At 41.1% G+C, this 15,531-nt stretch overlaps 1 protein-coding gene across 1 annotated transcript in view; it reads right to left on the minus strand.

Annotated features, from left to right (window-relative positions):
- The window catches only part of BRIP1_2 (Fanconi anemia group J protein), a 29,064-nt gene extending 13,947 nt beyond the window's left edge, over window positions 1-15,117 (minus strand). Inside the window, exons 1-12 of the mRNA XM_051212710.1 lie at window positions 15,006-15,117; window positions 14,864-14,975; window positions 14,734-14,828; window positions 12,910-12,961; window positions 12,777-12,863; window positions 12,628-12,721; window positions 12,466-12,582; window positions 12,321-12,422; window positions 12,143-12,278; window positions 2,347-2,393; window positions 942-1,094; window positions 137-306 (exon numbers count right to left, since the gene is read on the minus strand). Of these exons, the coding sequence (XP_051068605.1) occupies window positions 137-306; window positions 942-1,094; window positions 2,347-2,393; window positions 12,143-12,278; window positions 12,321-12,422; window positions 12,466-12,582; window positions 12,628-12,721; window positions 12,777-12,863; window positions 12,910-12,947 (944 nt within the window). The 5' untranslated portion in view covers window positions 12,948-12,961; window positions 14,734-14,828; window positions 14,864-14,975; window positions 15,006-15,117. The remainder of the gene's footprint in view (window positions 1-136; window positions 307-941; window positions 1,095-2,346; window positions 2,394-12,142; window positions 12,279-12,320; window positions 12,423-12,465; window positions 12,583-12,627; window positions 12,722-12,776; window positions 12,864-12,909; window positions 12,962-14,733; window positions 14,829-14,863; window positions 14,976-15,005) is intronic.
- Between the last annotated feature and the right edge of the window lie 414 nt (window positions 15,118-15,531).

Consider the following 15,531-nt stretch of genomic DNA (forward strand, 5'->3'; position numbering starts at 1 on the left):
AAAATCTAATCTTTAATAAGAACTCAGTGAAGTAAATAAGCGAATATATATAATAGGATTTTAATCCGATTCCCCAAGGTTTTCTTCCGCAGGTGAAATAAACTAATGAATTTCTTATTAGAAGAAACCTACCCACCTGAACATATAGCTTAACACAGTGAACAAAGCATTGAAAAAATGTAACGTCCGATGAGTTGGTTTATGTTGAAATTGATTATTACTGAGATTATCACGATTTCTATTTCGATACCAATCTTCATAATTCTCATTATCCATAATAGATGCAGATAACTTTTGATAAGCACTCTAAAATTGACAAAAAATTCAAACAACAATGATAAGGGATTGTGTAATGGGTTTCTATATTATAGAAGGATACTTTTTATGGTGGCTAAAAAATCAACTAGCAAAATAGTTGCCCTAGCAATCTAGGATGATGACTACAAAGTCAAAACAAAAACTACTTAAAACCGGTTAAACAACCTTCTTGTAAGCAGTCTGAGAAGGGTTAGCTCAGTACTCTAAAGGATCTACCGACGGCGACGTAAACCTGTAGGGCAACAAGATGTCCTGTTTTTAGAGTGGATCTCTTCTAATCCTTTCCTTCAGTTGGGGAAAGACAGTATCGTTATAGATGCTGGTTGTCAGAGAAAAACGTCTTCATACCGTCACACGCCAGCACAACCAGTAGTACGACATCGCCCTCGAAACTTAATTTACAGCTTTTAGTCTTACCATTGTTATTCGACTGATTTGCTTAGAATATGTAGAACCTGAAGGGAAAAGCGTTCCAACCAACGTAGATTGGTTGGTTCATCAAGATAGGTAAGTCCTGACACTACGTCAGCGTAGCAGCTGCAGTTGATAGACCACTGATTATGTCAAAATAGATCAAGTAAAAATGACCGAAAATATATATTCTCAAAACAAAATGAACTAACACTTTGTTCGATAATTTGTTCTGGTCCAAGACCTACAGTTGACATCAGTCCACAAATTTCTCGCCCAGTCCATACTTGTGTTGGTTGTGTTGTTTCACCGGCTCGAACAAGGCGTGATAATGTTAACTGCATAACACGTAATATTCCATCAACCTATATGTGTTAAAACGAAAATAGTTTTGATACTAAGCAAAAAGGGATACATTCAACGGTTTACTATATTTGCCATGATCATTCTTTCAATCTGATTATTAATTTAAACATGTATTCATACTAATATGAAAACTAGGAAGGTCGTTAATATAGTATTTAAGTTCCTATGTAATAAATACTCAGAAATCGTTGTTGGAGATAAACGCAATTTTTTTATTTTGTGCTAAATTATATGGTGAGAACTGAAAAATGAAATTGATACGTATCCATGGTTTTGTTAGTCAATGAGGGTAACCGTAGAACCCGAAGGATAGTTGCACACGAAATAATCTTTTGTAACGTCTGCTGTGCTAGCTTAACACTTTTTAAACTGAAAATGGAAATCTGTGGGCAACGAGAGACCATATTATTGCAAGATTGATTTTCTTAACCCTTTCATCTGTCGGATAGTAGCGGTGCTGCCAGGTATTCCACTTTCGATTGATGATACATACTACTTATATATACCGACATCAGTAGCACGCACCACAACACTGCCCCTTAACTGACCTGCCTAGTAGAACGAGAGGTCACAAAGCACGTGTACCAGTCAATATAGCTTGACTTGGTCGTTATTACAAGGCAAAATCGACTGCCGAGTTAAGATAACAGCTCCGAATATGTAAATTATATCCGGATATTTCACGATCCAAACAAGCTGCATCTTTTGTACTTACGTAGCATAAACTGCTTCAGTTTCCCCTTGAAACAAAAAACATCAAGTTGGTCTTTTAATACCTCTATCAGCCAACCGAGAAAACGTGGGACCCCGTGCAGATGTGTGTCGATACAAGTTCCCGTACGACATCAGTGCAAAAAATCGATTGAATCCATAGCAAAAGGGTCAAAATTATAGTAGTATAAATGATTGTGAGGAGAACGAAACATAGAGGATATACGTAAGAAATAAGAAGAGAATTTCAATTGATTTTGAGCTGTCATTTACCGTCTCAGAACACTGACCACGATTATCACCGAAACCCCAATCAGAGTATTCGCACTTCCAAACACATGACTTAGTTCAAAAGTCAATAACTTCATGGAATGGTGTTAAATCCTGGTTCAGTAATCCCCAGGTTTATTCCAACCAACTCAGATACGAGCCAACAGTGAGTGTTGAAGTAGACAGTGGTTCTCCATGTCCCACTCTTATCGGTTGATGTCCGTGAACAACCTTATAACTACGGGCTAAGAAATTCCTTGTGAAACTTACCATAGCAATTAACATTGAACAAGCCTCTGGTTCAAATCCAACTATTCCTTAACAATGAAAAATAAAGACGAATAAATTAATTTTAATGAGAATGACAAACAATCAAATTGATTCCTACAAAAAGAAACTACGTAATTCAACAGTTTTTACTATTTGTTTCTAGAGGAATATATATCAACATGTTAACATGGTATCAAGGCACACAAAAATGATAAATGATTCTAACTATTAAGCAGAGAGTAACACAGAGATTACTATAACCATACAACCTGGTAGCGACTGTAAACTTTCCAATTCAGTAATTTAATAAAATAACAACAATCAACTCGTGACAAGCTGATGTTAGATGTTTACAATTACTATACAAAAAGCAATAAACATAAAGTTCGTAGTTATGAATAATGAATGATATAACATGATTCTAACCGTTCAAAATACAGCTCGTTAGTTAGAGTTATCATCCAGATCAGTTTTTTATGGTATGTCTAGGGAATGAAACTTCAAATATCTGGAAGTTCGTAATTTATAAAGATTGTGAGGGAAACCTGTTCAGAAGTACTTATGATTGCAAAAGATATGAAAGAAACTTTTATGAATCAACCCAGGACACATTACATCAAGATTTTAAAGTAATTGACCTGATGGGATGACTAAACTACTTGGCTGATAAAATTTCAAGTAAGGTAGAAACCAGTATATATGTCCACCTCTTCAAGTTACCCGACCGTTGTTGCTCCCGACCGTTGTTGCTACCTTGACGTGGTGGTCGGGCTTGCCTATCGTGATGAAGCAACCGAGCTATACTGGCTGGAACAACCGTTCCTCAAGGTCCTACCATGTCAGACAGGTCGGTTGAAGAGCGGTAAGACTAAAAGCAACAAACCCAAGGTCCGAAGGCGAAGTCGTACTGCTGACTGTACAGAGGTGTGACAGCAGTAAGGTGTTTCCTTCAGACAACCAGCATGACAGCGATGCTGCCTTCCCACAAGGAGGGGTGGGGTTAGAAAAGGTCGACCCTAAAAATGCACACCTCACCTTACCTCACGGATTTCCGTCTCCGGCGGTAAGGCCCTTTGAAGAACGGAGCTAACACGTCGAAAACCTTCCACGAAAAGGCCGTGCGCGACCGGCCTCAAGCAGTTGTCCCTTGGGCACTGCGGTCACGCTCTCAGGTCACTGAGACCACCTCTAATCCAATTTCCTTTTCAGGTACCTCCAGAAGAACCCTTCCTCGGTGTGGGCAACCGGGAAGTGATAACCGCCCTCATACCTCTAACAGCACCCAAGACCACTGTATTCATAATCAACCTTCCTCTTCAATTCCTATTATTCCTCCTACATCGACTTTCAACCCTAAACTTCCTTCTTTGGCTTCCTCCTCAAGTGTCACCATAGCCAACGATTCTAGTGCTCAAAACTCTGTCCCAGGTCTACTGAAACCTCGCTCCAAACTACACATTGGAGCATTCAACGTACGCACTCTATGTCAAATCGGTCAACAGGCTTCCTTGGCTAAAACCCTAGAGTCTCTTTCCATTGATGTATGCTGTGTCTCTGAAACACGCATACAGGATCCCAGTGTGGTCATTCACTTGACCTCACCTCGGCAGAACGGAGAGCCAACGAGATACACCCTTCGTGTATCTGGTGACCCGACGGCCAGTTCTCGTGGACTGGCAGGTGTAGGCATAGCACTAAGCATGAGGGCCGAACAAGCACTGCTAGAGTGGATCCCCGTCAACAGTCGTCTATGTGCTGTTCGGCTGAACGGCTGCGTAAGAACTCGGAAGGATAGGGACACACGTCGTTGCCTTTTTGTCGTTTCTGTCTACGCTCCCACTGACTGCAGCTCGGATGAAGTGAAAGATGAATTTTACAGAAAGCTTTCTGAACTTCTTCAGAAAGCTAAACGCTCAGACATAGTACTCGTAGCAGGTGATTTTAATGCTCAGATAGGTAGCTTAAACCAAACAGAAAGGCATTTAGGTGGATATTTTAGTATTCCGACACAGCGAACAGATAATGGTGACCGTCTGCTGCAGCTATGCTCAGACAATCGTTTATTTTTAGCAAACACAAATTTTAAGCATAAGGAGAGACATCGTCTAACATGGCGACCCCCTACACCAAACCAACGATGGACTCAAATAGACCATATTGCCATCAGTCATCGTTGGAGAGGGTCGGTAGAAGATTGTCGCTCATTCTGGAGTACCTGCTTGGACTCCGACCATGCCCTAATACGGGCACGCATCTGCTTGCGCCTCACTGGACGCAAAAAAGCCACATTAAAAAGACCCGTTAGAACTGAGTTGAGTAACGAGAAAACCAAAAGTAGGTTCCAGGAACAACTGAGGTCACACTTAGGTAGTTGTGAAGACGAGGCTGACCCAGATGTTGCTTGGAAGGGCATACAATCAGCTGTGGAAACAGCAGTGACATCTATTAGTGACTTAAACCACAGAGTTACAAGGAACCAGTGGATTTCTTCAAGGTCTGTCACACTGATGGATTCTCGCAAACTCGTCCCATCAGGTTCTGAACATGATGAAGAGCGTAAACAAATCAGATCTAGGTTAAGAAAAAGTCTAAGGAACGACCGTGAGCAGTGGTGGGTAACGAAAGCAAAAGAGATGGAAAAGGCGGCGACTATAGGGAACACAAGACAGCTTTACAGACTAATAAAAGAAACTGGAATTAATAAGTCAAGTGTAAGTGAGATTATTTCGGAAAAAGATAATACTCTCATCTGCTCCCAGTCCAGACGTTTAGAACGATGGGCGGAACATTTTAGAGAACAGTTCAGCTGGCCTTCAGCTACTCTACAACTACCCTCCATTCCCAGACAATGTGAATGGAACATTGAAGTAGGTCCCCCAACTCTTGCTGAAGTTCAAAAAGCTATAGTTAATCTGAAACGAGGAAGGGCAGCTGGTCCAGATGGATTGGCTCCAGAGGTCTTTAAGGATGGTGGTCCAATTTTAGCGATTAGGTTGACTAATATTTTAGCTAAAATCTGGGAGTTAGACTTTATCCCATCTGACTGGTCGCAATCACTTATCGTCCCAATATATAAGAAAGGGTCAAAATCATCCTGTGACAACCACAGGGGGATTAGTTTAACAAACATAGTATCTAAAATACTGGCCTCGATAATTATCAGACGTCTAACTAAGACTCGTGAACTACAAACACGAGAGAACCAAGCTGGCTTTAGACCTGGTCGTGGTTGCATCGACCACATATTCACCATTCGTCAGGTTCTAGAACACAGGCATACCTATCGGCGTCCGACGATGGTGGTCTTTCTCGACTTAAAAGCAGCATTTGACTCTGTAGACCGCGAGACTCTGTGGCAGTGTCTGTCATTGAAAGGCGTACCTCAGAAGTACATAAACCTTGTGAAGGCTCTTTACTCGAACACCACTAGCCGAGTCAGGGCTTATGGCGAACTGTCATCTACTTTTGCAACTTCAAGTGGTGTCCGTCAAGGCTGTCCACTTTCTCCATTTTTGTTTAACTTCATCATAGACCTATTGATGGAAATAACACTCTCGTCGACTGAATTCTCGGGTATTGATCTCCTTCCAGGAGGTCGACTTATCGACTTAGAATACGCAGATGACATAGTCCTGTTTGGTGAAGACGCTGACAAAATGCAGAGTCTTCTGGTAGCACTAAGCAACAATGCCAGAATGTTTGGGATGCGCTTCTCTCCCTCTAAATGCAAGTTGTTGCTTCAGGACTGGTCTGCATCAACACCTAAACTAAGGATAGGGAGTGAAGTAGTCGAACGCGTTGACAACTTCACTTATCTTGGAAGTCTGATCAGCCCTAATGGGTTGGTGTCTGACGAAATCTCAGCACGGATTCGAAAAGCTCGCTTGGCTTTTGCCAACTTACGTCACCTTTGGCGGAGGCGAGATATCCGTCTATCAATAAAAGGACGAGTATGCTGCGCGGCAGTCCGTTCTGTCTTACTCTACGGCAGCGAAACATGGCCTTTAAGAGTAGAAGACACCCGTAAGCTACAAGTATTTGACCACAGATGCCTTAGAAATATTGCTGGCATCTGCTGGGATCACCGGGTAAGTAATAGTGAGGTTAGACGTAGGGTATTAGGGAATGATGGTAAATCAGTTGATGAGGTTATGAATCTTCATCGACTGAGATGGTTGGGCCACGTATTACGTATGCCTGAACACCGATTACCACGACGTGCAATGCTAACCGGTGTAGGGGATGGTTGGAAAAAAGTTAGGGGCGGCCAAACCAAAACGTGGCATCAGTGCTTGAAGTCACTAACTTCTAGTCTGAGCCATGTTGGTAGATGCAGACTACTTGGTTGGGGTCCGCGTGACTTTCGTAACCAATGGTTGGAGACTCTTGGTGACATGGCCCAGAATCGATCACAATGGCGTCGGTGTATACACTCCCTGTCTTCCCTTAAACTAAGAGATTAAAATCACTTCATACCTTTCTTTCTACGAACTAATTCTTCCTTCCTATACTATATCCTTATTGCAACCTTTGACCTAACCACTCCTATGAATCCGGTGTTCATCTTGTTGTGCTAATGAGGTATGGCAACCTGGACCGATGCACATATGTGCCTGGTCCTACGTTGTAGCTGACTGACTGACTGACTCTTCAAGTTAGCAAGTTCAGAGGGTAAAATGAGTACCGTTTTCCTGACGACGAACTTCTTTCAAACAGTCGAGTGAAAAGAGTTTACTTTTCATCTTGGAATGATTTTATGGAGCTAAATGTTTACAACCAGTGCTGAGAAAATCATACTGTACTCATACGACGGGGGTATTTCCGTAAAAAAATTAGATAAATAAAGTGGGTACTTAGTCCTTAATTCGTTATATTAGAAGTTCAGCCTTGAGGAGTTGGAAAATCTTAGTTCCTGTTTAGTAGTTTACATGGGCTCCAGAACCATAAAGAAACGGATGGAATACAAACCTATTTTGGTCACCGATTATCGTGGGACTCGAATCCTAAAGTCACCGCACTACCTTGTGGTTAGACTGTTAAGTTGAGGTCGAGAAAGCGATCTCCTAAGAAGACCCGACCGTAGCTGCTACCTTGACGCAGTGGTCGGGCTTGTCCATCGTGATGACCCAACCGAGCTATATTGGCTGGAACATATGTTCCTGTAGGTTCTACCATGCCAAGCAGGTCGATTGGAGAACGGTAAGACTAAAAGTAGCAACTCAAGATCTGACGGCGAAGTCGTACTGCTGACTGTAGAGGGGTGTGACAGCAGTAAGGTGTTTCCTTCGGACAACCAGCATCTACAGCGATGTTGCCTTCTCACAAGGAAGGAAGGGGTTAGAAAAGGTCGACCCTAAAAATGCACACCTCACCTTACCTCATGGATTTCCGTCTCCGGCGGTAAGGCCTCTTTGAAGAACGGAGCTAACACGTCAAAAGCCTTCCACGAAAAGGCCGTGCGCGACCGGCCTCAAGCAGTTGTCCCTTGGGCTCTACGGTCACGCTCCCAGGCCGTTAAGGCCGACATTAATCCGAATTCCTTTTCAGGTTCTTCAAGAAATACTCTTCCACGGTGTGGGCAGCCGGGAAGTGACACCAGCCCTCATACCCGTAACAGCACACGAGACCAAGTTGGTCACATTCAAATCCTTCCTACACCTCTTAATACCACTCTTATCTCCCCGACTAACCCTTCTCACGTTCTTTATCACCTCGCACCGCTAGGGCAAACGATTCGAGTAAGCGGAACGTTATTCCTGGTCTCCTGAAACCACGCTCTAAACACTGTGTCAAATAGAACAACAGGCTTCCTTAACATGGCGACCCCCTAATTCGTCCCAACGTTAGACCCAGATAGATCACATCGCTATCAGCCACCGATGGAGGGGCTCGATAGAGGACTGTCGCCCATTCTGGAGCACATGCTTAGATCCAGATCATGCTCTAGTGAGAGCGCGTATTTGCTTGCGTCTTACTGGACGTAAGAAAGATGCTGCAAGTAAACCTCTTAGGGTCCTGTTTATTGATAGTCAAACTAAGAGTATACTTCAGGAACAACTAGGAAAAGTTAGGCAGTCATGTAAGTGACGCCCACCCCGAGGCAGCATGGAATGATATCCGAAAAGCTGTGGAAACAGCAGTGGTATCTGCTAGTACGGTAAACCGTAAGGTTAGGGGGCAACTCTGGATCTCAGCAGCATCCACCGCACTGATAGATGCTCGAAAACTCATTCCATCTGGATCTGAACATAACGAAGAGCGGAGTCAGCTTAAGCGCAAGCTGACAAGAAGCCTACGCAATGATCGCGAACAGTCGTGGGTAGCGAAAGCAAGAGATGTGGAAAAGGCAGCGGCAATAGGTAATAGCAGACAGTTGTTCAGACTCGTTAGGGAAACCGGTATTAGGAACCCGACTGTTAGCGAAATAATCTCAGAGAAAGATGGACATATTATACATTCTCAATCCAGGAGATTGGATCGATGGGCAGAACACTTTAGGGATCAGTTCAACTGGCCTTCAGCCACACTTCGGTTTCCCACGATCTCCAGTCGACCTGAATGGTAAGTTAGTTTAGGTCCTCCGACTCTTTATGAAGTTGAAAAAGCTATCGGAAATCTGAAGCGAGGGAGAGCAGCAGGCCCTGGAAGGTTTACTCCTGAGATTTTTAAGGATGGTGGTCCAGTATTAGCAGTGAGATTAACCGATGTCTTAGGTAGAATTTCGGAACTGGACATTATTTATTTATTTATTTGAACACATAAATATTGGTACAAGAGAGCGTCAATATATATGCGCCAAACAAAACAATGAGAATTCGAAAAGAAAAAACAAAGGAAGGAGCGTAAAAAAAGAGAACAATAACGAAGAGATTGGTGTAAGATAGTGTAGTAATAATAATAGTAATAATAAGGAAACGGAAAGGTACAATCAGAAGAAATCTTTCAGTTAAGGAAGACACAACCACTTTTTATGAAGAAAGTAAAAGAAGGTTACAGCAGGATCGCCACTGGCTTCTATTCTGAGCCATATCTGATAACGTCTCTAGCCACTGTGTAGCACCATAAGTCGAAAAAATAAGTATAGACAGAGTAAGAATAAAAGAGGGTGAATAATGTGGTAAATAATAATAATAATAAGAAGAAGAATAATAACCGTAATAATAATTATTATTTGAATAATTTGATTGTTAGTTGAAACAAGTAAAGTAGTTTCCATAATCCTATCTGACTGGTCTCGATCACTGATTGTGCCAGTCTCTAAGAAAGGACAAAAGTTCTCTTGTGACAATCACACAGGAATCAGTTTGACTAATACAGTGTCTAAAATATTAGCTTTAATAATACTTCGACGCCTAACTAAAGCTCGTGAAGAGCAGACTAGAGAAAACCAGGCAGGTTTTCAACCTGGACGTGGTTGTATAGACCAAATATTCACACAACGTCAGGTTCTAGAACACAGACACACGTTCAGACGCCCCACAATCGTAGTATTTCTCGACCTTAAGGCAGCATTCGACTCTGTTGATCGTAAGGTTCTATGGCAGTGTTTGTCATTGAAAGGAGTACCAAACAAGTACATTAACCTTATAAAGGCTCTCTACTCGAACACAACTGGTAGAGTGAGCGAACTGTCATCAGAATTGATTACCTCAAGTGGTGTTCGTCAGGGCTGCCCACTCTTTCCATTCTTGTTTAGCTTTGTCATTGACGTATTTTTAGAGATAACACTTTCCTCATTTAAATTTCCAGGGGTTGAACTTCTACCAGGAGATTCACTTGTTGACTTGGAATATGCCGATGACACAGTTCTATTTGGTGAAGACGCTGACAAAATGCAGAGTCTTCTGACCATTCTAAGCAACAATGCAATCATGTTCGGCATGCGATTCTATCCCTTGAAATGCAAAATGTTGCTTCAGGATTGGGCTGCATCGATACCCGAACTAGTGATAGGGAGTGAAGTAGTTGAGCGTGTCGACCGCTTCACTTATCTTGGTAGTCTCATCAGCTCTTGTGGTCTGGTGTGTGACGAAATCTCAGCACGGATACAGAAGGCTCGATTAGCTTTTGCCAACTTGCGTCATTTATGGCGTAGGCGAGATATCCGTCTATCAACCGAAGGACGTGTTTACTGCGCAGTTCGTTCTGTCCTACTTTATGGCAGTGAAACATGGCCGGTAAGAGTAGAGGATATTCGTAGGTTACTAGTATTCGATCATAGGTGTCTTCGAAACATTGCTCGTATATCCTGGGACCATCGAGTAAGTAACGCAGTTGTTAGGAAAGGGGTACTAGGTAAGGATGGAAAATTGATTGATGAAGTAGTGAAACTTCATCAGTTGAGATGGCTGGGACACATGTTACGTATGCCCAACGACCGACTGCCTCGACGTGCGATGTTCAGTGGTATAGGAGTAGGTTGGAAGAAAGCTAGGGGCGGCCAGACCAAAACATGGCACAAGTCCATTAAGTCACTGACAAGTGGACTGAGTCATGTTGGTAGGTGTAGACTACCTGGTTGGGGACCGCGAGATGATAGCAATCGATGGTTAGAGACCCTGAATGACATGACTCAAAATCGTTTGCAATGGCACAGGTGCATACACTCTTTGTGTTCTCCCAAATTCTAATCTCCTGATTCCAACTTGTCTTTTTTTCTCTTCCCAAATTTATTTCACTGGATTATACTCTTTGAATAACATCTCCAAACAGTATTCTTCCCGATTACTGCTTATACTCTTACTACCTCTACCACTACGGGATTTGAATCGACGACTGCTAATGTGCTAATGTGGTATGGAAACTCGAACTGATGTACGTACGTACGAAGTTCTACGTTGTTACTGACTGACTGACTGACCACCTGTTTCAGTTTGAACGCTCAGTAAGTATCCCAGTCCATATATATATGAAAATGAGTACTAATGTGGGAAGAGAAGATTATAGTTCATAGAAGTTACACGCGAATGTACAAAAGCCATGAAAACCATAACTTTTTATCGTGATAAAAATTATTTCATTTCAATTTAACGTTCTATTTTATTTTGTCTAGATGATGATAATGTTTCTTTACACTAATATTTCAACTCGTGCGACTTGAAAGTTTTGTTCGTTCTAAACGGCCTCAATTTACAGAATGAACAGCTTTCTGAATTTCATCACTGAGTACAAAACCTGATAGAACTTTTCCAAACTTATATGTGTCGTTCAGACTTTCCGATCCCAATATTTGAACTGTGATACAACTGACCACAAATAAGTTCGGCTACGTCTTTAAAAAGTCCTAACACATACTTGGGCTGTATATCTGACACCAGTATTCAACATTCCAGTGAGGTGCTACAAGCTTGATTATGTTCATCGATTTGGAAGCTCCTTTCAAAATGGTTTTATCCGAGGAATCAGTAACGTCAATGTCTGTTTGAATGGAAAGTGGCCTAATATTAGAAAACTAGCCTTTTATGAATTTTGTACAATTTGAAAGCTATTACAAAAGTTAGTAGTTTCGAAGTGATAGGGAGGAAAAGTATACCCGGTTAAATGTTGTATAACCTACGCAGTCAGTCAGCTACAATGAAAAACCTGGTACGTAGGCCGCACATCGATATCACGGGGTCAGCGGCAAACCAGTTTGCCCTGTAAAACGTTTTTAAGAGGAGCACTTCATGATAATAGCTTCAAAAAAATGTAACACTAAAACTACAATGTTTCATTAGCTAGACGAAGAAACAGTTATAACAATCTTTCTGAAAATCCTTCTTATTTAAAACCATTTCCATTGACAAGCAAAACTTACTTAATCCTTCCAAGTCGTCTCTGGCACTTTTTAACTGATGCTCAGTAATAGTAAATGAAGCAGCTTCACGTGAGGCATCCTCTATATTATGTGCTTCATCCAAGATAATAACATGATCGGTAACTTCAAGAGAAGTCTTCAGAAAACACAATAAACATATAGTCAAATGATAACATACAGCAGAGCGATTTAGAGGGTCCAGAAGATAATCATATGGACAGAATATGATATCTGCAGATCTGGCTAATGAACGTGAACAAAAATATGGACAACTAGGAATCTAGAACAAAAGAGATTAGTGTGTTAAGGACAGAAAACCTTACTGGAATAAGAGCTTGTACTAAATCTTCTATATCCCATGGTCCTGAGCGGTCTAATTTGTCAACAGCACGTGATAGGTCAGACTTTTTCCGTGGCAAATCATAAGCACACACACCAGACTATTTGGAATCGTATTAAAACGTTAAATAAAAGAAACCACTAACCAAAAGTAAATTATGACATGAATCCGTGACGTTTGGACTTGATGAAATTTCAGGATTAATGCATGTATGCTTACGACTACTCAAAATAGACATTCTACACGGAAAATTAGGAATATTGATGTGAACGGTTTACGTCTAATACAATTTACTTTGTATTTTTATATTTTGTTTTTCTTAATTCCCTAACGACTTGTGATATTTGTTTATGCGTTCTCGTACAATAATAAATTTTCGGACTAAATATATGAAAAATTGAAATTGAATTTGAACTGTATTAGTTACTTTCCAGGTGTAGATTTTTTGTCTTCTGACGATATCATATCTGTAATGTCATCTAAAATTATTAGAAAAAAGTAAGATGGTACTATCAGGATACTTAAGTAATAAAAAGTGTGTATGAACACCTAGACAGGTTACTTAAAGTATTATTAAGAAATCCCCTCCAACATTTAAGACTGATGTGATGTTTCGGTATCGCTTGTTCTGCTTATCATTTAAAATCGACTGCTTGTTCGAGTTATATCATGAAGGACATATTCTGTTTGGGGATTGCGTAAAAGTCGTAGTCTGTGGTTGAAGTCGGAAAAAATAGTAGTTGCATTTATTCTCAATCTATTTTTAAAATCTTGAGTTGAGTGTCATTCCCAACTTTTTATTACTTCAGTCAGTCACAACGTAAAACCTGTACGTATATACATTGGTTCAAGTTTTCACGTCCCATTAGCACATCGAGATCAAACTGTTAGGCCGAATCCCAGAATACTAGATGTAGTAAGAGTATCAGTGGTAATAAAAAAGTTCATGCACAGAAGATACGACTCAACAAGGAAATATAAATTAGCGAAATAAAAACGAAAAAGGTTATGACGAAGTTAGAAGTCTGAGAATGGAGGAAGACTGGATGGAGAATGGATCCACCCGAGCCGTTACAAACGACTTTGAGCTATGTCATTCAAAGTTCATAACCATCGGTCACGATAATCATGCCGACCCCAACCAGGTAGTCGACATCTATCAACATGGCTCAATTCCGTTGTCAGTGACTTCATAGACTAAGGCCATGTTTTGGTTTGGTCGCTCCTGCCCTTCTTCTAGCCTACTTCTACACCAGAAAACATCGCTCGTTGAGGTAGGCAGTGGTTGGGCAGACGTGATAAATGTCCCAACTGCCCAAGTTGATGAAGATTTACTACCCCATCAATCAACTTCCCATCTTTTTTTAGTACTCTATTGCTAACTAAGGCACTGCTCACTTTGTGGTCCCAAAATACACGAGCAATGCTTCGAAGGTGCCTATGATGGAATACCAGTAACCTACGAATATCCTTGACATTTAATGTCCATGCTTAACATTTATAAAGTAGAACGGAGTGAATTGCTACACAACAAACTGGCCGTTTGGTTAGAATACGGATATTTCGCCTACGCCACAAATGGTGTAAGTTGTCTAGAGCCCATCGAGTATTCTGAATCCGTGTCGAGATTTCATCATAAACCAACCCATCGGGACTGACAAGACCCCTCAGATAATGAAGTGACCGGTGCGTTCAACTATTTTATTCTTTATCATTAATACAGGCGCCGACGCAACTCAGTCGTGAAGCAACAGTTTGCATTTGAAAAGAGAACCACATCTCAAAGTTTGAAGAATTTTCAGGGGAAAACGAACAAAGAAAGCTAGTAATGGCTATCAGCACTAGCTGATGCTCAAGTGTGCTACGAAGCTTAAACTAATGGTGGTGACTCAGAAATTATCGATGTCGTGGAAATCTGCACTAAATGGTATGAGTAAGATGCAATGGTACAATTCGTAACATTACTAGTTGGATGACTATCAAATAGTCATCTACTAGTCTGAAATTATTGAAAACGCTTTTCCGAGAAGTGCTAGTGAAAGGCAATATTTGAGATTAACAGTTGGATGTACCAGGAATAAGAACTGTGATAGAAATACACCATTTGTGTACTACGAGTGGACCATAAGAGCAATATCGAATGGAAAACCTAGTAGATCGATATACAAATAGAAAAATAAACAACTATGAAAAGGAACCGAAGAGCCAGTCGGATTGGGCTGACAGCACTTAATGTGTATATAAAACTTACCGTGACTTTCACTATCCAATTTGGTACTGATGCACACTAATTTAATTCACCGCAATTAAAGACGGTTCTAAATTTCTTACCATTTTTGCTATCACCTGTGAAACAGATTGGGGGAAAGTCATCTACCTACTTTTTCTTTTCTCCAACCAACTTAGAGAGGCACACAATAGAGAAAGTGTTTTCCCCGTGCCTGTGGGAGATTCCAAAAGACAATTTTGTTTGTTTTCCAATGATTCGATGACCTAAAAGTGACACATAATAAAAAGTCTTACTCTAGTCATCATTGACATTTGGCAACCATAAGGCTTGTGTGGGAAGTGTACCGTAACCCCACGGATTGTAACTTCGAATGTTTGCATCTTGCAAGCCTCTCCAACATCGGTCGCTATTTCACCTTCAAATTAAGATATGCAAACAAAAATATAAAAACCAATTTAACCTTTCTTGAGATGTCGTTGTAAATCAACTGATTTTACTTAGTTTGTGCCAGGTATTTAAATAAGACCCACATTTCCTGTTGAAGTGGTTCTTGACAGCTATTCAGTTTTAGTTTGGAAAGGACAAAAGGCTGAGTGGCAGTCCCGGCAGTGGCTGTCTCTCAATCGATCCCACTTTCTTTTGAAAACTTTCACAGTCGGAGCTTCAGTCTCTTGTCGGGGTAATGAATTCCATTCGTTGATGATTCTATAGGAAAGTCGATAGTCAGTCTTCAGTCTTAGGTAACAAGGATAGTGTGCTTGCGGACCTGTGTTGACCCTTGGATTTTGTTTTCTAGTGGAGATCCAGATTCTCCTAGAA

This window comes from Schistosoma haematobium, chromosome 3 (assembly GCF_000699445.3).
Source record: "Schistosoma haematobium chromosome 3, whole genome shotgun sequence".
Taxonomy (NCBI): Eukaryota; Metazoa; Platyhelminthes; class Trematoda; order Strigeidida; family Schistosomatidae; genus Schistosoma; species Schistosoma haematobium.